General features: G+C 40.5%; 1 protein-coding gene across 3 annotated transcripts in view; it reads right to left on the minus strand.

The window, feature by feature from the left end:
* Positions 1-25,931, minus strand: part of RAPGEF5 (Rap guanine nucleotide exchange factor 5) — a 236,155-nt gene that overhangs the window by 191,966 nt on the left and 18,258 nt on the right. For all 3 annotated transcript variants that reach the window (XM_027574280.2, XM_027574281.2, XM_027574282.2), the window contains exons 2-3: positions 6,598-6,648; positions 4,605-4,711 (exon numbers count right to left, since the gene is read on the minus strand). In XM_027574280.2, coding sequence (XP_027430081.1) covers positions 4,605-4,711; positions 6,598-6,648 — 158 coding nt within the window. The remainder of the gene's footprint in view (positions 1-4,604; positions 4,712-6,597; positions 6,649-25,931) is intronic.

Here is a 25,931-nt window from a genome sequence, read left to right on the forward strand (position 1 = left end):
ACTCCAAGAAAATTACACAAAGTTAGGACCACAGTGAGTGGTAAATAGTTTTGTTTGCTAACTCTCTAAACATATTAAATCCTAAAATTTGTCTCAAAGAACAATAAATATGACCATTATTCTTTTTAATATCGTCTAAGCAATCTAGCTAAGCAGCCTAGATCATAAACTCATAAACCCAGATGTGTGTGACGGATTCCGCTAACCACATACACAAAAATATCCCCTGTAATCTGTCTTAAAATACACAACTATACTCAAAGCATGCCCCAGTCTGGGCATTACAGGCAGTATTTTCATGCCTACTTTTTCATCTTTATCAGCCTCAGATGGAAACTCAAAAGAAGACAACTTCTTGAAATACAGTTTTCATTTGAAGAAATTTCACTGAAAATCATTCTCCCTTATGAAAACGTCACCAAAATGTTTTTTTTTAAAGATGTATCGTGTAAATGGCTGTCTTTATTCCATATTTGATATTTAAGGACCAAAACACATCAACCTTTATTTTATTCCTAAAACAGAAAAATACTGCTTATTTTTTGTGACTGGCCATAGTCAGCAATACCTAGAAATCACACAGTGACCAATAATATGAAGAAATGCCATGAGGCACTGCATTTTCAGAGTTATTTGTTTTGTGGTTTGGAGTTTTTTTTTTTCTTTTCTTTTTTTTTTTTTTTTACACCCAACGTGGGGCTTGAACTCACGACCTCAAGATCAAGAGTCACATGCTCTATAGACTGAGCTAGCCAGGCGCCACTCTGCTGAGAAATTTGAACAAATATTCCAGCTTTTGATAAAGCATCACTTTTTTTTTTTGTGGTGAAGTGTCACTGTTTGAAAGATACACTAAGGCAATTAGGGCAATACCAGACACATTTAGTTGCGGGTTAGCATTAAGACATTAGAAAGATTAACTGTCAAACAGACAGATGTTTTTTGAAAAAGGAGAAAACAGATCACAATAAACTAGGCAATTAGACAAAACAGTCAATATCAACTTCTAATTCTATAAGACACCTTTCATGTTAAAGGCTGAAAGCGTTAATTAATTCCTCAACACCTCTGTCAATTAGCCAGCATCTTTGAGCTTGCAAAGCACTTATCCCATGCATTAAAACACTGTATCATCATAATCCTTATTCTAAGAACAATCCAGTCCTCAACTTGCTCTCAGTGTCTGACCACCCGGAATAGGACACAACCAAACACTTACTAAGCAAACCAAACTGCCAAATTGCAAAAGGTGGCTAGATGGACGAGTATGTTTGCCTTGCTCACAGGTGATGGGGAAGAAGTTTCCTAGACTGGGGCTTCTCAAAATTGTGTTTAGGAGCACCTGGGGGATTCGGTTAATGTGTAGATTCGGGTGCAGTGTGGCTGAACAGGGCCCAGGTGATACTGGTGACCACAAAGCCCCAATCCCCCAGCTCTACCGTCTCACTGGGAAGGGCTCACTCTGTCTTGCCTGAGTCCACACACTAAAACATATGGCCAGAGTACTGCTGTGACAACAGTAGTTCGTCAGAGCCCCCCACCCGGCCAGCAAGCTCCTGTTTCAGTTCTTGTGATCCTCTCCTCCTCCACCTCCAACTTGATCAAGTTATCCTTCAAATCTCCTTCAATAATCCATCTGCACCAGGGAAAACCCCACTAGGAATAGGCATAAACACTATCCTTAATATCGCCAAAGCCAACAGCATGAGGTGAGGGGCCCCTGCACTGAACTCTTACTCCCCGGGCTTGCTGACCAGGGCTGCAGCAGTCCAGCTACTGTACCTAAACCTACGGGACTTAGGGGAGAGCAACGAGGAAGAAAAGGGAGAGATGGAAGGGAGCGATCTGAACACCCAGTTCTTACAGTGTATTTTCAGTCTTGTACTGGATCCAGAAACCGTTTGAGTACATGTAGATCTAACTGGAGTTGCAATATGAGGCAGGAACCTTGTGATATGGAGGTGATTAGCTACGAGGCCAAGGTGACTGCTATAACAAAACATTAAACATTATCTCAGCTCCAATTTTTGGAGTTGAAAATTTGATTTCTCCTGGTCTTCTTCTGTCTCTAGTTGCATTTTTAGCAATTCATTCATGGTACTGCAGACAGAACCCTAATCTCAAATGTAAATGGGGTGATGGTATTTAGAGACTTACTTGAAGAGCAAGAAACCAGTATGATTTTTCCTATAGTGCAAAAGGAATAGAAAAGATCTCAAAGTGAAAGTAATTCTCATGTAGGACACGGGGAACACTTCACCTCAATTTACTACCAGACAAAGGAAAATGACTCATCCTAGGCAATCATATTAGCACTTTATCTTTAGACCCAGGGCACTCATCAATCCTTAGATTATGGAAGATGGAAGTTCTGGCCCAACCACTGGGAATCTGAAATAGCACAGCACATGCTCTCTCCCCATTCTACTCCCAGTGAACCCTAAATGTGTTCTAACTTGGATGGATGGTTCTTTTCCATGAACCTCATTAACGTATGTCTCCCAATGCTTTTTTCAATCTATATCCATGGAGACCACATAAAACAACTGAGAGCAATGACACATCTTACACATAGCCTTATGTGGTAGCTAAAAAGAATCATCGGAGCCTGTTCATGACTAGACCCAAAGTCATATCCAACCAATTTTTATTTTTTAAAAATGAAAAAAAAATAGATTTAAAGTTGATACCATCATCTATTAAAAAAAAAATTAAAAAGGCGCTATGTGAAGTGGTCCAGCCAGGACTGCAACCACTCTTCTCACCTGTCATGTCTACTTGGCCCGGGCTCTGAACTGAAGGTTCTCAGACCTTGGGCTATGAATTGCTTACGGGGGGGTGGGGAGTTGGGGGATCAAGCTTTTTTCAAGAGGTTCATGAGTCCATATATACAAAAACATGCTTTCTCAACAGAATAGATGTCTAACCTAGGTCATATTTTTCAAAACCTATATATGTACTAATGTGGTTAATTTAATATGGGATTTTCGGGCACATGGATGGCTCAGTTGATTAAGCATCTGCCTTCGGCTCAGGTCATGATCCCAGGGTCCTGGGATCAAGTCCCGCATTGGGCTCCCTGCTCAGTGTGGAGTCTGCTTCTCCCTCTGCCCCTCCTCCTCTGTTTTCGTGCTCTGTATAACTCTCTCTCTCTCAAATAAATAAAATCTTTAAAAAAATTTAATATGGGATTTTAAAGTATTAATTCATTGTAGTTCTCCCAACCTCCCCACCCACCCTTGCTCAATGGTGCCTCAGAAAACAGATTCTGCCAAGAGTCTGATTAGAAAGTAGTTGGTAGCATGGGATAGTGACTATAAAAGAACATTAAGGAATAATCTAGGGTATGGATAATAGTTACATAGGTGTATATAATAATCAAAAATTCATCAAGCTGTACCCTCAAGAATTGTGCATTTTAAGTCATGTCTCAATGAAAAGGAGGTCTTCTTACTCAAAAAGGTTGGGAATCACTATCCCCCAAATCCAGGCCATGATGAAATTTTTCCCAACTGTGACAAATGGAAAAAACAGGAATATTATAATGAGTTTGTGATAAAGCTAAATTTAGTTAACTGAATGGAATGTCCTTATTCTGAGAATCTTTCCTACCATTTTTAAGATTTATTTATTTATTTTGGGGGGTAGTGGCAGAGGGAAAGGGAGGCTCAAGCAGACTCCACTCTGAGCCTGAGGCAGGGCTGGATCTCATGACTGTGAGATCATGACCTGAGCTGAAACCAAGAGTCAGGGGCTTAACCAACTGTGCCACCCAGGTGCCCTTCCCTACTTTTTTTGGTGTCATTTATTCTGAGTACTCTTCCTATTCTTTATGGTATATTGCAATCTCGTTTCTGTAAGAAAAAATGATAATAAATGTTTTTTTGTTTTATCTTTATAATTTAGTTTTGGTATTGTTTAATACCTTTAGTTGACAAAATAAAAGGCTGGTAATCCACTTTTGTTTTCTCTTTAAATGGCTCCATGAAATGAGAACATGTGTCCTCAACTTTCTAAGTGACAATTCTCTAAGTCCAGCTATACTTTAAAACTGACCATTAGCCCATCCATTGCCTTTTATACCTCTGCCCATATTCACAAGCCAAGATGGAGAAATGCCAACCGTTTGCCACCTTCCCTTCCCCCTCCTTGCAGCGCCCAAGGAGGGGCTCATCCTCACCTGGTAAGTTAGAGCAGAATTCTCTCTCCCATAGATCTCCCAAGAGTATTTCAAAGAACCTTGATAAGGTCCCTGAAGAAGGCGCCTATGCTTATTGAAGTCCCAGTGCAGCACATGCCCAGTACAAATATATAAAACAACACATTTCAGAGGAAGCAGAGCAGAAACTCTCTCAGGAACCCATCCACTTGTACCTGGAGATTCCATACCCTAACTTCAGAACTAGGAGTCTACTGTCAACAAATATTCAGCTGAGTTAAGAGAAAAATCACCATCAGTACCCCAAATAGACACTTCAAACAAACAAATCCTCCCAGTACTGATATAGCCCAGCTCTTTGTGATCAAGGTTATGATTTCAGCACATTTTTTTTTTTTTATTATTCAAGGAGCATTTTTGACAAGGTGTTAGAAAACTGTGTTACCTGTAAAATCCCTTGAGGTTCACTCTGTCCTTTATCAGGTCAGTTGCCTGAACGATAATAATATTCCTCAATGCTCTTCCTGCACAAGAAGAATTCTCTCCATAAATCTAAATGGAAAAAGACAAATAGTCTCCATAAATTTAGAATAATATGACAATTTGTAAGCTGCCAATAGCACACCATGTAAAAAAATCACGCCCATGTCCCTAAGTTTAAAAACACTTTAGCCTACGTAGCTACAGACCAACTACTACCCATTTTATTTTTGCTATTGGTCCACTTGTGCTATTAAGCTACAGTAACTATTTTCCAAATAAACTGCTTTAACTACAAATAATCTTTTATACCAAGTCGCCAGAATAAAATATGTTTTTTTAAATAGTTTCTATCAATCAGCAAATTGAAGCATATTTATATTACATATTACTCTGCCATATTGATAATGCTTTCATGTAAAAGTCTCGGAAGATGGGAAAATAACGTTTTCCTATCAAGTGAACATCTCACTCTGTGACACAATGTGATAGGCTGCTGTCTGCTTCACTCTTAAGATTCAGCTGCAGCGCTCATTGTTAATTCCAAGCATCCTGGTTTCATCTACATCATGATTCCACCTAGCAGATAAAAATTTTACTTAACCTTCTTTTTCATTTTCTAATTCACCCATAGGCATCTCTGATTCTTAGAGGATGAAGGAGGGTATTCCTTAGATCCAAAGAGGTCCATGTCCTACTTTATATACTACCTCCTGTCTCTATAATTGGTACGTTCCTCCATAGTGCAATGTTGCTTCACAAAAGAAGCTAAATGAAAGTGAACTGCCTTCATGCTCATGAAAATTAATATATATTGGGAATGCATGCTATATCTGCTTACTTATTTCTTGGTGAACCCTTTCTGCACCTACACTATTTTGCACCTATTGAATATTTTATATCTTCTCTTGAAGCAAACCAATTAATAGTATATTGACTATGACTTGACAGGGAACATTTCAACCCCATCCTTACACTTCCTTAATATTCCTATTATCACTTCCTAAACACAACCTGATGAGAAAGTGTGAAGGGCAGGAAATGATTTTTTAACATGTTGCAACTGTATACAAAGCAAAACAAAACAAAAACTGCACCAAGTCAGATGACAGAAAGTACTACCCTAGGGTGAGGGATGGGCTGAATGGGTGATGGGCATTAAGAAGTCACTTGTCATGACGAGCACTGGGTGTTCTAGGCAAATGATGAATCACTAAATTCTACTCCTGAAGCCAGTATTACACTGTATGTTAACTAACTAGAATTTAAATAAAAATTTGGAAGAAAAGAAAAAGTACTACCCTAAAAGAGGTACAAGTCAGCTCACCCTTGACGGGTCCTGACAAGGTATCAATGTTCATTCACTCAGTCTTTAATGAGCGGCTCTCAGACCCCATTCTAGATGCTGAGGATACAGTAGTGAACAAGGCCAAAAAGTTTCAGACCTCACAATGCTCACAGCCTCATGTTACTCTTTAAAAAAAAAAAAAAAAGGAACTCTTTGTTGAATTATTTTTAAACACAATGAAGGCTTCCCCATCTTTTTTCAATGAACATAGATATTCTGCTAATAGATAACTATAAATATAAATATATATAAATATAAATATAAATAATCCCCTCTTACACCAAGTTTTTAGTGTAAAATAGCCACTATTTTAAAAATATAGTATTTCTATTAACACAGCAAATTGGAAAAATATATATTTAACTCCGCCATATTGATAACACATTCATATAAGGACTTGGGAGATGGGAAAGTATTTCTTCTTCTGTCTGATGAACATCTTGTACCATGACACAATTATCAGAGCATTTCAAAGGACTTCAGCTGTGTCATCCCCAGGTGAAGGAGACAGTGTGCCCAGGGGCAAAGGGAAGAGCTGTAACTAGAGAATTCTACATCAGGATTCATAAATCATTGTTTCAGAAAATGCAGTAAGAGCAAAGAATCATACCTGGGAAGGAGTGTGTTCAAGGTATGGATTGGAAATTCTTCTCGATAGAGTCTATTTTGAAAGAAAGAAGAGGGGAAAAATTAGAACTAAACAAACCTTTGTACCAGCAGGGACAATGTCTGCAATAAGGCAGGTCTAGCAGTTGTCTAAACCAAAAAATGTGATTAAATCTCAAGTCATGGGCCATAAAGGATTCATGTCCTTATTCTCATTCAGTGCAAGCATCTGGTCAACATTCATTCCAATGGGACAGGTTATTCCATCTGAACAGCTCCCAACCTAAAGGTTACAACTTTAAGGAGTACCATGAAAAGATGGAGGTTTTCATACTTGCAATTTTATTCTCTGTGTGATTTCATTCTGTTTCTCCTTTCCTTTTCATTTCCTCTTTCACCAGCTAACTCAGACACCCATCACTATACACTTCAGCCTCTCCGTGGATCTCCCTGACCTCTGGTCACGCCCCTGCAGGCCATCCTGCAAACCTCAACTGAACAACTGTCCCCTTGCCTTACAGTGGGTCTCTTACTGCTTAGGTGAGTCCATCCGAACCACCACGGTCTGCTTTCAACAGGTTTCCAGTATTCATTCTCCCTCCACCTCCCTACAGGACAAGACCTCCTCATCAGAAGAGCTCGCCACTCATACCCGCCTCTGCTCACACCATTCTCCACACTGGAGAGCCCTCCATCTCTGCTGACGCTTCCCTGAATCCCAGCAGACTTTGAAGTCCAGGTTTAGTGGAGTCACCTCCTGGGGGAAGCTCCTCCCACCTGCCCCGGTCCACTGGGGTTTGTCCCTCTTTGCAGCTCTGTTTTTCTGTACTATTCATGTAGCAGCTTCTGGATGCTCTGCATTGCGGGCTGTCAGTAAGTGCATTTGCCCCAACTAAATCCACAAGCTCCTTGAGGGGGTGCTCACTTTCACAGCATCTAGTATACAACCTTGCACAGAAATGTTTACTTTGCTATTCATTTATTTATAGATATTTACATCTCTCTATCAATTTAGTAAGTATTTGCTGAATGATTTGAATTGTAGGAGCTAATTTTTCATACTTAATGATCCAGTGGGCAGCACCATCACCCACATATGCCTAAGCACAATAGAAAACTATTATCATTTCCCATTGTGGTATGGGGAACAGAAAAGAGAAACTAACATTTACTGAGCTCCCAACCTATGTTTAAAAGCTCTTTACACCTCTATTCCAAGGCTTGCTGTCTTTTGAGATCGCATCGTTTTTAGTCTGCCGCCTCCACTTCTCAAAATCATTGGCTAAATTACAAAACATACCCTGCCAATCATCGCCTTCCAGCATCTGAACCTTCTACCAAACCTTAATCTAAGGCACAATTCCCATTCTGCAACTTCCCGACTCCACATGGTTCCCCTATTACTTATCTTAGACTGAAAGAAACATACAAACTCTCTCCAGAGATGCCAATTGGTTTACTCTGCTAAAGATTTGCAAAGGCTTCAAAGAAAATGAAATTTACAAAGGTAGACAGGCCATTTTTAATTCCCATGTATTAAAATAAAACATCCACCCACCCCTTCTGGTGTGGTATTATACACACTCCCGATCAGCCCTTCTCAAGCCTTCTGTCGTCTGAGCCTATGTAATATATTCACTTATTGAAATACCAAACAATTTAAAATTTGCATATGCACGAGCTTTATCATTTGAAGATGAATCATCATAAGTGATTTTTCTCACCCTAAATAGACTTCTAAAAGTCAATATGGCAGGCCAGGACTGACAGTCTTTGTTACTCATCTAATTGCCTGAATCAGCTCAGGAAAGCAACTACTTGACATGATTTAGTTTAAAAAAAAAAAAAAGCTTTCTAGGTAGAAACAAGTTCTCAAGAACTAGGTAGGGGCACATCCACAAAAGAAAGCAAACCATTTCCTTTCTTCCGGCTGCCAGCCTAAATCTGGCTGTCTCCACACTAGTGTTACACTCACACAATTCTACTTCACAGAAACTTCCTCGTGGATGGCTGGTTTCAAAAAGATTGGTAAGGTGAGTAAATAAAGCCATGCGATTCTTCCATGCTGACGAGATAACAGTGACAGATAAGCTACTAGCCCACAGGGAATCAGCAAGAGCAACACAAGAAGAATGGCCTTTTCCAGAACACAATACCTACATTTGTTGTCGTAAACTCCTGTGAAGCGCTCTCTTACCTGGTCCCAGGAGGGCTCTGTTTCATTAACTCCAGAACAGTGGCTCTCAAACTCCGCTGGGCTCCAGAAAGCCACAGAGCTCCCTGCAGAACTCAGTAAAGTTCTGATGTGTTAAACTTAAAACAACTCTCCTAACTACATGCTTTACAGACCACTTTTTGTTAGTTGTTGATACTGACCCAAAATAGCAAGCGTCAAAGACCTTGAGAAAAAAGAACATGGGATAGTCTATCCTCGACCTCGATTTTTAAGAGGTATTAGGAAATTATGTAATTTTTGTCATAGGAACACGGTAAGGGCCACCTTACAAGAATCTGAGAATCACTGCTCTGAATCACCTCAAGGATTGCTCTCCAGCATTTACTTGGAAGAGTATCACAAGAACACACTTAAAAATGCACCCCTTTCTGTTTCAATATTCTTTCCTAATATGTCATCAGCTCTTTTTGTCCCTTCTTTGAATCCCTTGGTTTTATTTCTCCTCTGAGTATTCTAAGGCTTCATCTAATCCTTCCGGTAGCAACGAACTTCCATTCATTTCTCATTTACAAAGCACCTACTGAGCTCCTTGCCAGGCACTGTGGGAACTTCCAGAAACATACACAAGAATGTGATACTATTCCTCATCTAAATCTATTTATCAGAACACAAAGGAGCTAAAGAACACTTTAAACCCATGAATTCTTTTACTTGATCCTCATTTCCTTTCAATTTACTCTATAATCTTGGATGGCTGTTCCCAGTGATACAGAGTGTCCTCTTTTAAATGGCTCTCACCATAATATTTCATAATACAATGTCCAGGTGAAATGATGCTTTTTTCCCCTTTATTTCCAATTTCCTAGAATTACTTCAGCTACATGCAATGATACTTTCATGAAAGACATATATCTACCATAGAGAGAAGACTAGTAACAATACAAATGAAATTAGATTTTAATTCAAATTTATTTCTTCTCCTTTCCATTTTAGTGAACCATGGAAAAGGATTCCCTGAATGATTCTAGGAAAATATTTTTCATATTTTAAACATGTAATAGAAAACTGCAACCCTTTAATATTCACATATGAACTTCCAGAAACAAACAATGGCATAACTCAAAGGGGTAACTGGTTAGCAATCACGTATTACCTTCATTTTTTTAAAGTTAGGTGTCCACTAAAATTAAATTATAATGGTCCAAGATGCTGGGTCTGACCCAAACACAGAACTCATTACAGAGTCAGTGAAAATATCTTACTATACTATATGATAGACTTACAGCATATTTCTTATCAGCTCTTAAAGGGCATGCCTTAATACTCTCCTTAGATTGAATTAAAGCACATAGGTGGCCAAGGGGAGAGAGAATGGAGAAAGACCGAATCACTTCAATCCCCGCAAAAGTATGACCTGCTCTCTTTCAAAGGGGAACCAACAAGAACTACCAAATGTATTGATGTCTTGAGAATTCAGTTCCTGACATGACTTTCTGTCACCTGCAGCCACTGCCCTTTCCCTATTCTGGGTCATCAAGTAGAAGATGAAGACATCACAGTGGAATGAGTACACTTGCTTCTCTTACAATCCTAGGAAACCAGAAAGCTTCCGAAGTTACCAGAGGGCCCCTGTGTAAAGAGATAACTACCGGCTCAAACAATAAGTGCTGTGATGGAGCAGGTTGTCCAGCAGAGTTCTAAGACTATGAGCCCTATTTAAGCCCCAGGATACACTTCTAGCTCAATCAGAGCTTGAACAAGGTAAAAGGGACCAAACCCCAGCCTGTATGTGGGCTTGAGAATTACACAGCATCACAAGTTAGGCATTACACAAGCTGGAGCCAATTGCTAAAAGGGAAGCATGGGGCAGGGCGCCACCACCCTCCCCCAAGCTCTGGCTGTGGCTCAGGCCCACCACCATGTCCTCCGGGCTCCAAGGGATGTGCTCCCACCAGTCAGTCACTGCCACAAAGGCCATTTGTAATAGCACCTTCTCTGCATAGCCTTGCCACACCAACGTCAATCATGATCTCAAAATTGTATTTTTCTACTGCCCAGTGTCATGTTAAGAAAAATGGAATAGAAGGAAAAGTGGCAGAAATGTTTACTGAGCACTTCCTTTCTCTATAGCACTTTCCCATAATAGTAACTGCGCCCATCTACTCTCATTTTTACAGGGACAGAGAAATTAAGAAATTTACTTATATGGGGTTCCTGGGTCATGGAGTCAGTTAAGCGTCTGCCTCTTAATTTTGGCTCGTGTCATGGTCTCACAGTTGTGAGATCGAGCCCTGCATCATGGCATCTGCTTAAGATTCATTGCCTCCCTCTCCCTCTGCCCCACTTCCCGCCCCCCAGAAAGAAAGAAGGAAGGAGGGAAGGAAGGAAGGAAGGAAGGAAAGAAGGAAGGAAGGAAGGAAGGAAAGAAGGAAGGAAGGAAGGAAGGAAGGAAGGAAGGAAGGAAGGAAGGAAGGAAGGAAGGAAGGAAGGAAGGAAGGAAGAAAGAAATCTACTTAAAATCCCTGAGCTGGAAAGTTACAGAGCCAGGACTGAAACAAAAGTGACTGATTCCAAAGCCACCACTCTGCTGTAATACACTGCATGCTATTAATTAATTGGGTTTCTACATGCTACAGATTGTGCTAAGTATTTTACATGCAACATACCACTTAATCTGTGAAAAACTTCGAGGTTGGTACTATTATTAATTCTATTCCCCAGATGACAGAACTAGACTTCAAGATGTTAAGAAATTTACCCAAGTTTGCAGCCCAAGCCCATCTGTAGTTACTACTCCACAGGTGTCATTTATGGATTGTGATGATGTAAGAGTAACATGACAAATTGAGTGCATCTCACTGCATTAAGAAGTCACAAAGAGCACTAGATCCAGTGATTCTCAGCCCCTGGATATAAATTATGAGCCATCTGAGAAAGTGAAGAGAAAAACCCAACAGGAGCTCACATCCCACCCCCAGACCACAGAATTAGAACCTTTAGGAGTGGGACCTGGGCGGTTTCTGCCAAGTTCCCCAGGTGGTTCTAATGGGTAACCACTGTACAAATCAGTGGTTGGAATTGGCAGTTTGAACCTCTTATCATCCACTTCAGCTATGAGACCTGGAGAACTCTTCAAACTGCCTCCCTCACAGCCCCAGCTGAGTTCAGAACCTAGTAGAGGTACAAGTCTTTTGACCGAAAGCACTGGGATCTGTGGCTGAGCTCCTAAGTCTGGCTTGTGTAAAACAAAGGGCCAGTGTTTCTGGAAATCCCACCTTGTCCCTGTTTGTGTTATGTGTTTTATTTTTACCCCATCCCAGACACAGCCCTAAGCCAAGGTACCTTCGTGTCTGCAGAAAAGGAAGAAGCTACATACTTTCTGAAAAGGCATACCCTTTTAATGGCATTCACAGCATTAAACTTAGTTTTTACTTCCCATTAGTAAAGGACGCTCTTCTAGTATAAACATGTTTGCCTCACTTAAAAGCTAAAGTAGAAAACTGAAGTGGGTTCTAGGAATACTTATAAATATTTCAAAATCTTTCCGGCCTACCAAAATAAATCAGCAAGAACCAGCAGGTTCTGGGGAAATATACACAATAGGTACAAAAGAAACAAACCCCAACATGTCATCAACTTGATTTTTATTCAGTTCTTGAGAAAATCTTTCTCCTTGTTGCGTTTACAAGCAAAACAATAGTTCTGCCTAACATGGTGGGCTTTTCTGGTTAATGCAATCACAGAAAAGCCTTTAAAATTTAGGAATCAAGTCACTAAAGATTTTAGAACAGTTAAATTAGCAAGCCTACTTACCTCCACTCATCACTGGATTCCCTACTTGTATTAATATCAACCCACCCAGTCACACCTGGACTCCAAGATGAACCCTTTCCACAGCCACCAACATGAAGATACTCCCACCGAGACACTCTGAAGCAGCAAAATAATCAAAGAACTGCACTACAACCCATGGAATAAATATCCATGAGTCCATACTGATATAAATGATTCAATTATAAATGTTGGGCCAAGCAGGCTGGAGGGAGTGGGGATCTTATCAGAATTCCAATTAATAAATTTAAGAGGAGGAAAACAAGATCACCATTAGGCAAATACCACAGTACTAAATATTGCAGACAAAAAAGAAAGAAAGAAATCAGCGGATACCAAAATTAGTGGACACAAAGCGTGATATACAGGCTATCTGCTCAGTGTCAAAGTGGCTTCTCACAAGAGAGAAAGTACGGAGGAGAAGAGAGTCGCTTTTCAGTGTAGTATAGCAGACCTCACCCTAATTAAGTGATAAAAGCTATCGCCAATCATGAGACACGTTGACATCATTTGCCCGCTGAAAGGATACAATGAGGAAGGCACTTTTATGGCATTTTTGTAAAACTGTGTGTCTGAATTCAATGAGAAAACAGACAACTCCAAATCGAGGGGCATTCTTCAATGTGAGTAAGCCTTTAACTCTGCAAAAATTGTCAAGGCTCTGAAGGACCAAGAAATACTGAGGGTCTCTCCCCAGGTTGGAGGGAACAAAAGGAAATGCAATGAAAGGCCATGTGTGATTCTGAACTCGGTTAAGGACCTTGGTGGGACAATGGGCAAACTCCGAATGAGGTCTATATTTGAGTTAATTGACTATGAATGCTGTTTTTGTCCAGTGTACTGTGGTTACATAAAATGTTAACATTTGGGGAAGCCGGATGAAGGTTTTAAGAGGACTCTTTGTACTATTTGTGAAACTTGTGAGTCTGAATTTATTTCAAAAGGAAAAGTTGAAAAAAAAAAGTAATGGCGTCTTTCCTCCCCACAAATAAAATTTCAAAAAAAATTCAAATATTATTTCAAAATAAACCATCTATTTCTTTGCTAAATGCTGCGTGGCCCTTACCATGACACTATCTCGGGCTGCAAAACAGAATGACCCTACTTGCCGCCCTGCACACTCTGACCTCTAGAACAAATCAGATTTATCTCCTTAAAACATCTTCTTACATATCACCTTGTTTGTTTTTTAAATAAAGTATCTGTTTAAAAAATACAGTTTGGTCTCGCTGAGTGCTCACAATGCGCCCAGCAGATGATACCCTCAATGATACCCTGCCACACTTCTGTCCTAGATATGCTCTGCTCTAGCCAGGCAGACTGTCCAATTTTAACTATGCAAACAGTACACATTCTCACCTCTGTGCCCAAGCCCTGGCCATCACCTCTGCTCCCTGCATTTCTCTACATTTCCACACCCTGCTCTTCCTGAGATCCACGCAAATGCTGCATGAAGCCCCCTCCAGGCCCGAGCCTTCCATGACTAATCTCTTCCCCAAACACTCTTAACACTTGTCTTTATCTGCCACTAGGATATAATGCCTCCTGCCATCTCTCCTCAGCCAGCCTTGCAACCCCCCAGTATTTACTGGTCCCTTCTGTAAATCAAGGCCCTTCTATGGTGTGTAGCAGGGGATGACCACCCAGTGGTGACTTTTCCCCTTGTTACAGTACCTGATGTTCCAGACTTTCAGGCCAAGTGGCAAACGTGATATTACCACCTCAAAATCCATGAAACCCATTGCCACCTCTGCCATACCACCACCGCCCTTTTTTTTTTCTTTTTTAAGATTCTATTTATTTATTTGACAGAGTGAGAACAAGCAAGGGGAACAGCAGAGGGAGAGGGAGAAGCAGGCTCCCAGCTGAGCAGAGAGTCCAATGCAGGACCCAATCCCAGGACCCTAAGATCATGACCTGAGCTGAAGGCAGACACTTAACAGACTGAGCCACCTAGACACACCCCACCCCCACTTTTTTTTTTAAGATTTTATTTATTTATTTGATGGGGTGGGGGAGGGGGGGGAGAGAGAGACCACTACCCTTCCTTTCTCTTATTTCTCAATTCTGTTTTAAATGGTCGAGTATGCAGCAAGAGTATATATACGTAGTTTACTTCTATACACTGAATTATTTATGTGCTCATTTTAAAACTTAAAGATACATTTGAATACTAATTGTTTCTCTGTAGTGAGAAACACTTCCATGAAGTCACTTTGTGTAGGGTCTTCAAGAGGAAAAAAACGTTCACTTTTCTTCTATGTTACTGGCAAGTCAGAAACGTGCCAAAGAAATACACCCTGGAGCAGCCACCTTTCTTTCCTTCCTTGGCTCTGGAAATAAATTAGTCTCTTCAATGTTTCTTCTTAATTTGTATATAAAAATTTTTGAAAGCTATAAAGGTGATAATGTTGTCTTCCAGCAGAAGGAAGATTTAGAAAACTAGATCTAGATTTTCTTTCTTAATTACTCATATAAGACATATGAACGACCTCAGAAATACAGCACAAGAAAAGACATCCTGAGGTCACCTGACCTACTCCACAGCCTTCATCTACACTCTGAGTCAGGTGGGAATCTGGATCAGGAGTCTATAAACTACAGCCCACAGATCAAACCCAGCTGCCACCTGTTTTTCATAAAGTTTTACTGGAACACAGATGCGTCCATTTGTTTACATAAGGTCTCTGGCTATTTTCTTGCCAAAAATATTTACTATACAGCACTTCACAAAAGAGGTTTACCAACCCTGGTCTAGATTATCAAATTTTACAGAACAGGAGGTACCCTATAAAATCCCTAACAGTACATTCTCGTGCTCAATTAGTTATTGATGAGAATTTCTTTCCCTCCTGAACCACATTATCTCCCACTGCCATTGGAGGATTATTTGCTCCAAAAATGTTTAAGGCACATTTCCATCTTCACTTACATGTCACATAAAAGCAAGAAATAGGTCAAGATAATTTTTGGCTCCCAAGATTAAAACAAACAAAAAAGGAACAATTAGTTTCACAAACTCCTTCTAAATTAGGAACTTCTAACCTTTACCATAATGTAGACAAGTCTAGACTTCACAAAAACTAATGCCAAGGGTCAAATATACAAAAGTACTAGTAAATGCAAGAATATCCTCTTTCAAATATCTGAATCTTGCACACAGTAGTCTCTCTGCTTGGAATGACTTCCTCCTCATACATTTAAATTTTCATTGAGTTTATGTTAAAATGTATTCATATGCTCAGTACTCCCCTCTTAGAGCTTCTTATGTACTTTCAATGTATTTTAGATTCCAGATACTTATTAACATTTGGATTCCCCCTAATTCATTATAAGAATCTTAAAGGTAAGGTCTATATTTTACTCATATATATAAATATCCATAATATCTAACATGATTCATTGCACAGTTAATCCTCACTGAATGCTTGTCAAGGAAAAACAAATCCAGCTCTGATAATACCTTCCTTAAACCCTCCCCCCTTCGGGAGTTTACAGCTCCTTCCTCCATGCCCTGCACCACCTTCTCCTGGGATGCAAGCCTTGTGTGGTGGTTGCGAGCAGAGCTCTGAATTTATATGGCTTAGATTCAAAGCCCATCTGTATTATGTGTCCTTGAACAAGTTATTTAAACTTCTTTCTGCCTCTCTTTCACGTCTTTAAATGGGAGAAATAAAATCCACTCATAAGGTTGTTGTAAGGATTAAATGATTTAAAACAGTGGTTCTCAAACTTTACGCATCTGGAGGGCTTATGAAACCAGATTGCTAGGTCCCATCCCCAGAAGTTTTGGGTTTAGGAGGTCTGGGGGTGCCTATGAATCTGCATTTCTAATAAGCTCCTAGAGGATGTTAATGCTGATAGACTACACTTGGAGAACCACTGACTTAAAATATGTATACAGTTTAAAAATAAAAAATGTATTTATTTATTTGACCGAGAGTGTGCACAAGCAGGCGGAGCAGCAGAGAGAGAGGGGGAGAATAAGATTCTCCAACGAGTAAGGAGCCCGATGCAGGGGCTCGATCCCAGGACCCTGGGATCATGACTTGAGCCGAAGGCAGATGCTCAACTGACTGAGCTAAGCAGGAGCCCCAAATATATGAAGAGTTTAGAACAGTGCCTGCTGTATAGTGAGTGTTAACTAATGTTGTTGAGCACTCAGCAAACTTTATTATTACCATGTCCATGAATGTGGGTCTCCCCTACTACACTGTAAGCTTCTCAAGGGACAGGACGGTATGTTTTTCATCCACATCCTTAGGCCAGGACAGAGTGCCTATGACAAAGCAACACGAGTAGAGCACTGACAGAATTCTCAGCCTCTCACCCAAGGATCTCCCTGGTTGGAAAAGAAAACAGGATTTGTGGGGAAGAAAATTGTCCTACAGGTAACATTCCCAGGGGTTTCACATCACACATGACCCAGGAGGGTTAGGTCCCATATCCCATACTTGGGAGTCTGCAAGAGCAAACTCATAATCAGTGAGCTTTTACAAGGCTCTTGGGACCAGATCTGTTCCCAAATGGGTGCAGAGTTTCTATGGGTTCTGTCAAAGATAAGCACCTGTCGATACTTCTGTTTAAGACTCTAGGTACAGTCAGGGCACCTGGGTGGCTCAGTCGGTGAAGCACCCTACTCTTGATTTCAGCTCAGATCATGATCTCAGGGTCATGAGATGGAGCCCAGCACTTTGCCTGAGCCCGAGCCGAGCCAGGTGTGGAGTCTGCTTAAGATTTTCTATCTCGCTCTCTGCCGCCCCTCTCCGACACTACCCCATGCACTCTCTCTAAACACACACACACACACACACACACACACACACACACAAACACCCCTCTAGGTATAGTCAAGTCTTATACAAACAAGAATTTCATCTGGACGCTGCCAAGCGCAAATCCTGTCACTCATTCGAAAGTTATACCTTTCTGATTATTAACTACTTACCTTCTTTAGCATTCCCAAATCTTTGAGTTAATAACTGATTTTAGAATTGGAGAGAATCAATATTTACCTAGCAGTCTACAATTTCACATATGCAGCTTACGAAGTTCAGGACACTTGCAATGCTAGGGTTAGGACACAGATCCTCTGCAATTTCACAAATAATCCTAACAGCAGCGCTGTGACCCCCTGTGCAGACATTTGGTATCAGGCAAGATCATTTTTCTAGCTCCCCAAAGTCACTTAAAGCAGCTGGGAACGACTGCTGTTTATTGTGTGTAATTCCAGTCTGAAGGATCATTCTCTCGATGGTCGTAGAACAGCCTCATCTCATCGGTCAACAGCTTGCCATCTGCCACAAGGAGCAGGCCTGTGCCCTCCTCTTCAGGCTCTGATTGCCCAGAGAACGTGAGCTTAGTTGGCCTTCACTTACCACACAAGCACTCAGCGGGCACTTGAGTCTTACAGGCTTGTGAAACTTTAGCTTGGGTCACACGTCCTCCTTCCGCTCGTGTCCTTGCCTTTTTTAAAATCTGAGGTCGACTGAAGGCTCGCTGTAGAGCCACACCAGCTTCTTTCACTTCCTTCTACTTTTCCAACACCTTCTACCAATAATACTACAGAATTGGAATTCCATTCCCATCTTGAGCATCTTTCCTTTTAGTGTTTCCGGCTATGATACCCTAACTATCACTTCCCTTAATCTGTTAAAATCCGATTCCACAAAGCACAGCATTCAGGACAGGGCCCCTTCTCTAAAGCAGACCGAGCCCGGGCAGGTTTGTGCCGCACTCTGCTGCCACTGGGTTTATTGTCCTGACTGTAAGCACACACCTGTCCATCCCTGGACCCTGACTGACATGTCCTTCTACCTCCACTGAATCTCCCTACCAAATTATTTCTTCTAACCCGTCTACACATCTTTTCCTTTCTCTAGTAGGTCATTGTGGAGAGTCCTTCTTCAAACTGTTTCCCTCCTCCCCCAACTTTCTACTCCGGCACAAAGGCCCACTCCGGTCCTGGCCAACATAACCAGTGATCCTTCAGTCAGGACAAGAAAGACAGACCTTACCCTGCAGGTCACTGGGGCAGTGTTTAGATGTTCTGGAACTCAAGGTGATCTTGAGTTATCGGGGCTCCCCCTGGAAATCCCCCTTCCACCATCACAGACATCAGCAATGGCCCATCAGTTCTCCCGGCTCACGACAGTAGAACCAGTAGAACCTTCTGGAATGCTAATGACAACCACCTGGCAAGTATTATCTTCCTCGGGTCTCATCTCAGCTAATCTCAGACGCTACTAATCAACAGGTATCTACATTCTTCCACCAAGTGTGGTCTGCGGCGCAGATCTGAGCACTTCTGGGAACTAGAGATCCTCAGGTTCCACCCCACACCGATGCAGTCAGACAAGGCTTTACAAGATTCCCCAGGTGAATCATATCACAGCAAAGATCACAGAGTTTTCACCTATACTACCTAGATATAAAATCCTACTTCTGCTACACGTTTCTAAATCATAAAAAGCCCTTGAAGGTATCAACAGAGGTCCTCCTAAAAAAGGATTATATGGGCAAAATCAGTTTTGAAAATGTTGCTTATTCTATTCTCCCTCCTTAAAGATGAAAAAAAATGCACTTAAGGATATTGGAGATGTTAAAGAACTTCTGCAGTAATCCCATGTTTCTCAAACATATCTGGCCAAGGAATTAAAAAAATTTATTTCTATAAACATGTTACCATCTCAAAGCACGTTATTGGTGCAAATGGAAAGCGGTAAATTAAAAAGCCTGCTCCAAAGAATAAGCACCTCCATTTGACAAAGCACGGCACTTACTCCTCTGCCTTATATAACAATGACTTTTAAGTACAGATATTAATGAAGTTCAATAGATGCTGCCTCCTACCTTCATGGTTGAGGAGGTCAAGCAGAGACCAGCCTTGGCAGGACGCTATACAGCCTAGATGAACAAGAAGGGAAAGAGGCCAAACACCAGAGCTACCAAATCCCCCACTTAAACCAGCCTGTGATTCCCCCAAACTTTCTGGACATACCTTGCCTCTTCTCTTTACTGTTTTCACCATCTAAGAGGAAAAAATCACATCAGATTCCAATTTACTTGTATTCTGCTATAAAAAATCCAAAAGCGGGGCATCTGGGTGGCTCTGTCGGTTAGGCGTCTGCCTTCAGCTCAGGTCATGATCCCAGGACCCTGGGATCCAGCCCCTGCATTGGGCTCGCTGCTCAGCGGAGAGCCTGCTTCTCCCTCTCTCTCTGCCTCTCCCCCCTCCCCGCTTGTGCTCTCTCTTGCTCTCTGACAAACAAATAAATAACTTCTTTAAAAAAAATTTAAAAAATAAAAATAAAAGATCCAAAAGCAATTTAGGTTTTTGTGTTCACCCCTCCTCTTTCAGCATAATTACTGTAAGAGGTACCTTCATAAGGGGTTCCATTTTCAGAACTCCCTCAATTTTTAATCAAACTTCATCTTAAAGACCTACAACTGTACTCTTTCTGCTTTCTATCTGTATGAAATTGGGTAACAAAGGTATTATCTTCGCTAACTCCATTTAGCTCAGCTAGACTCAATCACAACCCTAATTTTTTAAGAGGCCCCTTTCAAAGTAAATGTTAACACTCATAATCTGTTTCTAGATGAAAGATCAAAAGCTAGTAATGCGCCCTACATTCCAAAAGTAGGTGACTGAGGAATTAACCAACACTACATGTATGAATGATAAAGGGGAGACCCTTTGTCAGGGTGTTTTTACCACTCAAAAGGGTTTTACAGTCCTTGCTTATCTAGAAACACCATGCTCCCCTCTACTGCCCATGCTCCTAGTCTTCCTCTGCCCACATTCTTTCCTTCCCCTCCTACTCCAGGTACATGATGAAATATTACGCAGCCATACAAAGTTTAACGAACTTGTAATACACAGAAGTATTTTGGTGGAAAGTGAAAAAAAAAGTAAAACTGAATAAACAGTAAAGGTCAAATACACTTAAAAACCAAATAGAGGGGCACCTGCCTGGCTCAGTCAGTGGAGTGTGTGACTCTTGATCTCAGGGTTGTGAGTTCAAGCCCCACGTTGGGTGTAGAGATTACTGAAAAATAAAATCTTTAAAAAAAAACAAATAGAAAGGAATATGCTAATGTATTTCCAATAGTAATGTAATAGATTACTATTAGTAATAGTCATGGTAGAATTTTGTTTCTATCTTTCCACACTTCCCATTTTTCTATATTAAATATATTACTTTTATAACCAGGAAAAAAAGCTGCTGTGAAAGATAAAATCTCCACTTATACCATTATCCTCCACCTCCAACCCTATAAAGGAAAGGCCAGGTTATACAGATGAAGATGGTGACTCTTCATAAATAAATGATTAAGAACATAACTACAGTCAGAAAGAAATCCAAACTTAAGTTAGCTCTAAGCAAAGTATATTCATGGATTTGAGGAGAGTGAGATAAACCTTGGTAAAGAGCCAAAAAGATAGGATGGAATTAAAGATTCTGCTGGAAGGATGTTTTTACCCATTTCCCCTTTCTGCTTATGGATCCCCCATCTCTGCCTGCCCTAAAAAGACAGGAGCATGGGGGAGGTGCATGGAGGTTAAGCAGAAGGAGCCTTCTGTGATAGAAGACAGTGAGAGACTACAGTGGGATCATCTCAAACAGCACAGCAAGACGAGATGGGGCAGCCCTTCCGTTTCTAAGTTCCCTTGGTGGGCAAAGGGTATCAATTTCCTCCGCCCAAAGTTCCTACTCTAATTAATAACATCAGTGTTCAGAGTATCTGTTTTGTGGACATTTGCTCAAGTTTTTAGGATCACTTTCTCTTGCCATTAACCTCTGAATACTCAGAACTAACAACATCTAAAGAAAAAAATTCAGGAAGTAAATACCCCAAAGTCAAATATCAATAATTTCTGGGTTCCCCATGTTTGAATTTGTCTGTACACAGCCTGGTTAGATATCAGCTTCCAAGGGAAGAATGTGAGACACACAATGGATTATGCTATGACGAATATGTTTAATACATGATATGAAGCCACATGGTCAATGTACTTTCTAGTAAAATCTAAACTCTCTCTCTGTCCCAGAGAACAGGTACTGTATTCACTACTCTCAGATATGAAACTGCACATTAATTTTTTTAATTAATCATGATCCTCCATGTATAGGACACTGACTCCATCAGAGCCATAAGAAAGAATTTAAGTTTTAGTTCCAGCTGAGTGGCCTTCATGGTTCATCACACTCCTCCCCGAGTCCTGAGTGACCCTTCTCCAGTCACATACTGGTGTCAGTACTCGTAAACCAGGGTGCAGATAGAGACTAAGTTCTTGACCTATGGCAGGAAAATTGGATTTAAAGAGCCTTTAGGTAATTTTTCACATAGATCTTTCACTGAAGGTAAGATTAAATCACTAAGATAGTCATTTTCAAATCAGTTCCTAAGCTAGGTTGTGGAGCTTGGGTGGCTCAATCGGTTAAGTGCCCGACTCTTGGTTTTGGCTCAGATCATGATCTTACCGGTCATGGGATGGAGCCCCTCATCAGGTTCTGTTCAGAATCCATTTAAGACTTTCTCTCTCTCTCTGCCTCTGCCCTTCCCCCAGGCTCTTTCTCTCTCTAAAATAAATAAATAAATAAATAAATAAATAAATAAATAAATAAATAAATAAATAAATCTTAAACACACACACACACACACACACACACACACACACACACACACACACACCTCTCACTGATGGAATATAAAACTTAATTATACCGAAATCTTTTCAAAAGAACACAAGATTGAAGCCTTTTCATTTTTTCTAAGAGCTATGCCCCTCTTCAGGGTATGAGTCTTGCAGAAACAGCTTGGTATTTCTATACCATTTTGAGTTGGATATTATTTGTGTCCCTTGGAATAAAAGACCAAGACTTGTTTATTTTTTTTTAAAGATTTTATTTATTTATTTGAGAGAGAGAGAATGAGAGACAGAGAGCACGAGAGGGAAGAGGGTCAGAGGGAGAGGCAGACTCCCTGCTGAGCAGGGAGCCCGATGTGGGACTCGATCCCGGGACTCCAGGATCATGACCTGAGCCGAAGGCAGTCGCTTAACCAACTGAGCCACCCAGGTGCCCCAAGACCAAGACTTGTTTAAAAAACAGTAAGAAGAGCTACTGAATTGACCAAGAACTTTCAAGAAAGGAGTACATTCAGCAGTGAGCAAAGAGCCATGGTTTTCCTTCTATTACAAATCTCAAAAGCCATGAATTAAAAGATACTTGTTTAGAATACTGAAATATTGTTAAAAGCATACTTAATAATAAAGCTTTACTTCCCCCTGGCATTAAACCCATATATGATTCTGGAGATTGGTTGCACAACCATGTGAATGCACTTAACACTATCACATACCAGAGAAAAGATAAGATGGGGAATTTTACGTGTGTTTTGCCACAATTAAATATTTAAAAATTTTAAGCCATGTTTGATAGACTCTGAAATTCCAAATTTACTTAAAACTAAATCTGCAACACGAAGTACATAAACACGTAACAAAAGCCATACTATCCAGGTTGAAGTTTCTCTTCCAGGCCACTCTCACTTTGCCTCTGTATCCACGCCATGTGGAGATTTGGCCTTGCCAGATCCGTCTTAATTTCAATTATGTTTTACATGGCAATGGTTGGAAATGTAATCACAAGCAAATGAAGCTCCAGGAGTTAATTAACACAATTGTGTGCCCATGTTTTCTTCTTATGACTATATTTAAATACAGCACAAAGGTCATCATTTAAATAAAGCCTTAAACATGAAGGTAAAAATGAAGACTGTTCCACCTGTGGGGTACAGAACTTTGCTCGTTCCTAGCAAAGCACTTTCTCTCTCTACTCTCACCCACATTTCAATGCTAACAAAAGGTTTTCAAAAGGCGATCCCCATTTCTTATTCCTGACTATATTTGACATACATGGGGAAACCTTTTGAAAGCTTTTCAACCACAAATTAATGCTATGACTCACGGCAGGCAATTCCTTTCACAGAATTCTCACTGAATGTATCTCAAGCTGGACAACAAACACTTCAACACAAACACAGTCCTATTAACCATCAGGTGATGCATTAAATCTTGAACCACCTTCTCTCTGGCTTTCTCACACCCTTCCATGCCTGAGGGAGCAACCAACCCACTAGAAGGTGAGCAGAGACTCAACTGGAAGAAGCTGTGACTTTTTTAAAAAACCAATGCCTTTCAAACTCTTTTGACTGCCACCCACAGTAAGGAGTACATTTTATGTGATGACCTAGGTCACACAAACATATGTATATATGTATATAACTGAAACAAAACACTTTTATTCACTCCCTTCTACTGACCACCAAATGAGATACACTCTGAGCCTGTTATTTTATATATATTCATATGAAATGTTAACATTTCGTTATGATTCTATAATTGCCAATGAAAACTTCCACTTTATTTTAGCTACTTGAATCTTCAAACTAGTCAGATAAATATTTAAGTACTTACATATTTACATATTCAAAATCAGGTAGAACTACAGACTATACACCTAGATATTATGTGCGTGTTTATGTGAAGAGAGAAAAAGAGACTAACCTACTAACCTTGGGACCCACAACAGCATATTCAACACATGAGACATATTAAGTCGTTGATTTTTTTTTTTAAGTAAAGCTTCTCTAAATAGACTCTACTCTGGTTTGCCAGAATAACCAACCCTTAACTTCTTACTTAAAGTAAAGGCTATTTCAACAAAAGAATGTATAGTGTAATTTTCTTTGAACCAAACTGAATAGGAAAAACAATACGTATTACAGAAATCTTCTGTTCTTTTAAAAATTATTAATATTAATAATATCAATAGCAGTGTTAATTATTAAATATGAATGCTACATTTTTACAGGGGGGCTATAAAAACCTTCATAGAGGTAGGATGGTTTATCTTCTACAAGAGTTTCCATTTTGGCTGTTTCTCCTTTAACAAAATAACGGGAGGAAAGACTAAAGCAGATATTAATAATGATCACGAAAACATGGTATCAAAAAAAAAAAAGACAAAGTGGCAGAAAAAATTTACTATATTAACCCTAAGGGTAGTAAAGTAAAACTAAAGTCCCAAATGTACAGACTATGATCTGTATATCTTCTGCTGTGAATAACGTTCCAGAATCAACGTTTCTGAGGGAACCACAAAGAACTGAAACAAAGCCCTTGAACAAAGGTTGGCAATTTGCGATAAGGGAAAAGCTAGTTTGAGCAAAGAACAGGTTGTAGGCAGGAAGGAAAGTGTGCAGCCTAGAGAGCAACCTAGCGTTATGTTTAGCAGCTAAATGCCAATATATATACCTGTATACACACCAATTCAATTAGAAATACTTATCAGGCATTAATATATACTTATTATTTATCAGTCACTGTTTCAAGCACTTTTTGCAAACCTTAACGCATTTATTCCTCATAACAGTCCTTGGGGGGGCACAGAATGATTAGGTAACTTGCCTGAGGCCATTCAGTTGGTGAGTGGCAGAGAAACCCAGGCTGGTTGGTTTCAGTGCTTTTCATCACTATGGCTTCTCCTCTGTAAATGTCCTGGGTTCCTGTCCCTTTTGAAACCCACCCTTCCAGTCTTCCAATAATTCTGCAGGCTGACCTGCACTCCAACATCCTTCTAGTAATTTCAGAGTTGGTTTCTCTTGTTTGCAATCAAGACCCTTGACTGACTCAGTCCCAAATCCAATTATAGAGACAAGCTTATGTGAACACAAAAGCCTCCACTGTACTCTGGCCCAATAACAAGTCAATTACCTGAGGAACAGGGAAGGGGGAGGCATATTTGTCATGTAAATGAGCCAAATCCTCATTTTACAGGGTGGGAAACAACAGCCATGGTGAAATTTATGAAAGGAAGAAACAGTGGTGTTTGTTACCCTCACGTTCAAGCAGGAGGAGGTGGATTTCATGTGAACAGCTACAGAACTTCACAATTTTCTACCTGAGCCTACTGTGAAAAGCAGCTCTGAGTATCTTCTGGCCACAGTTCCCTGGACTTCACACAGAAACAAGAACTGGAAAAAGTCAGGAGTGGTTAAAGGAAATAAACACTCCCCTCTATATCCAGTGAGTTGCCTCTCTTCCCACATAGGCTATCATCTACCTTATCTTCCCCTATCTAACCCAAGGTTGGCTGTGAAGGCAGCTGGTACAAAGCTTATCTGGCTTTGAAGGTGGAGCCCTGGCACTGAGCAGATGCAGCCTAAGGACAAGGTGTCGGGAGGGAAGGAGGGAAGGGGGTGGGGAGGCTTCCCTTCCACCTGCTTGGAGGCCACAAGGCAGCCCCAACTCTGACAGGACC

Source organism: Zalophus californianus, chromosome 12, assembly GCF_009762305.2.
Source record: "Zalophus californianus isolate mZalCal1 chromosome 12, mZalCal1.pri.v2, whole genome shotgun sequence".
NCBI classification, from domain to species: domain Eukaryota; kingdom Metazoa; phylum Chordata; class Mammalia; order Carnivora; family Otariidae; genus Zalophus; species Zalophus californianus.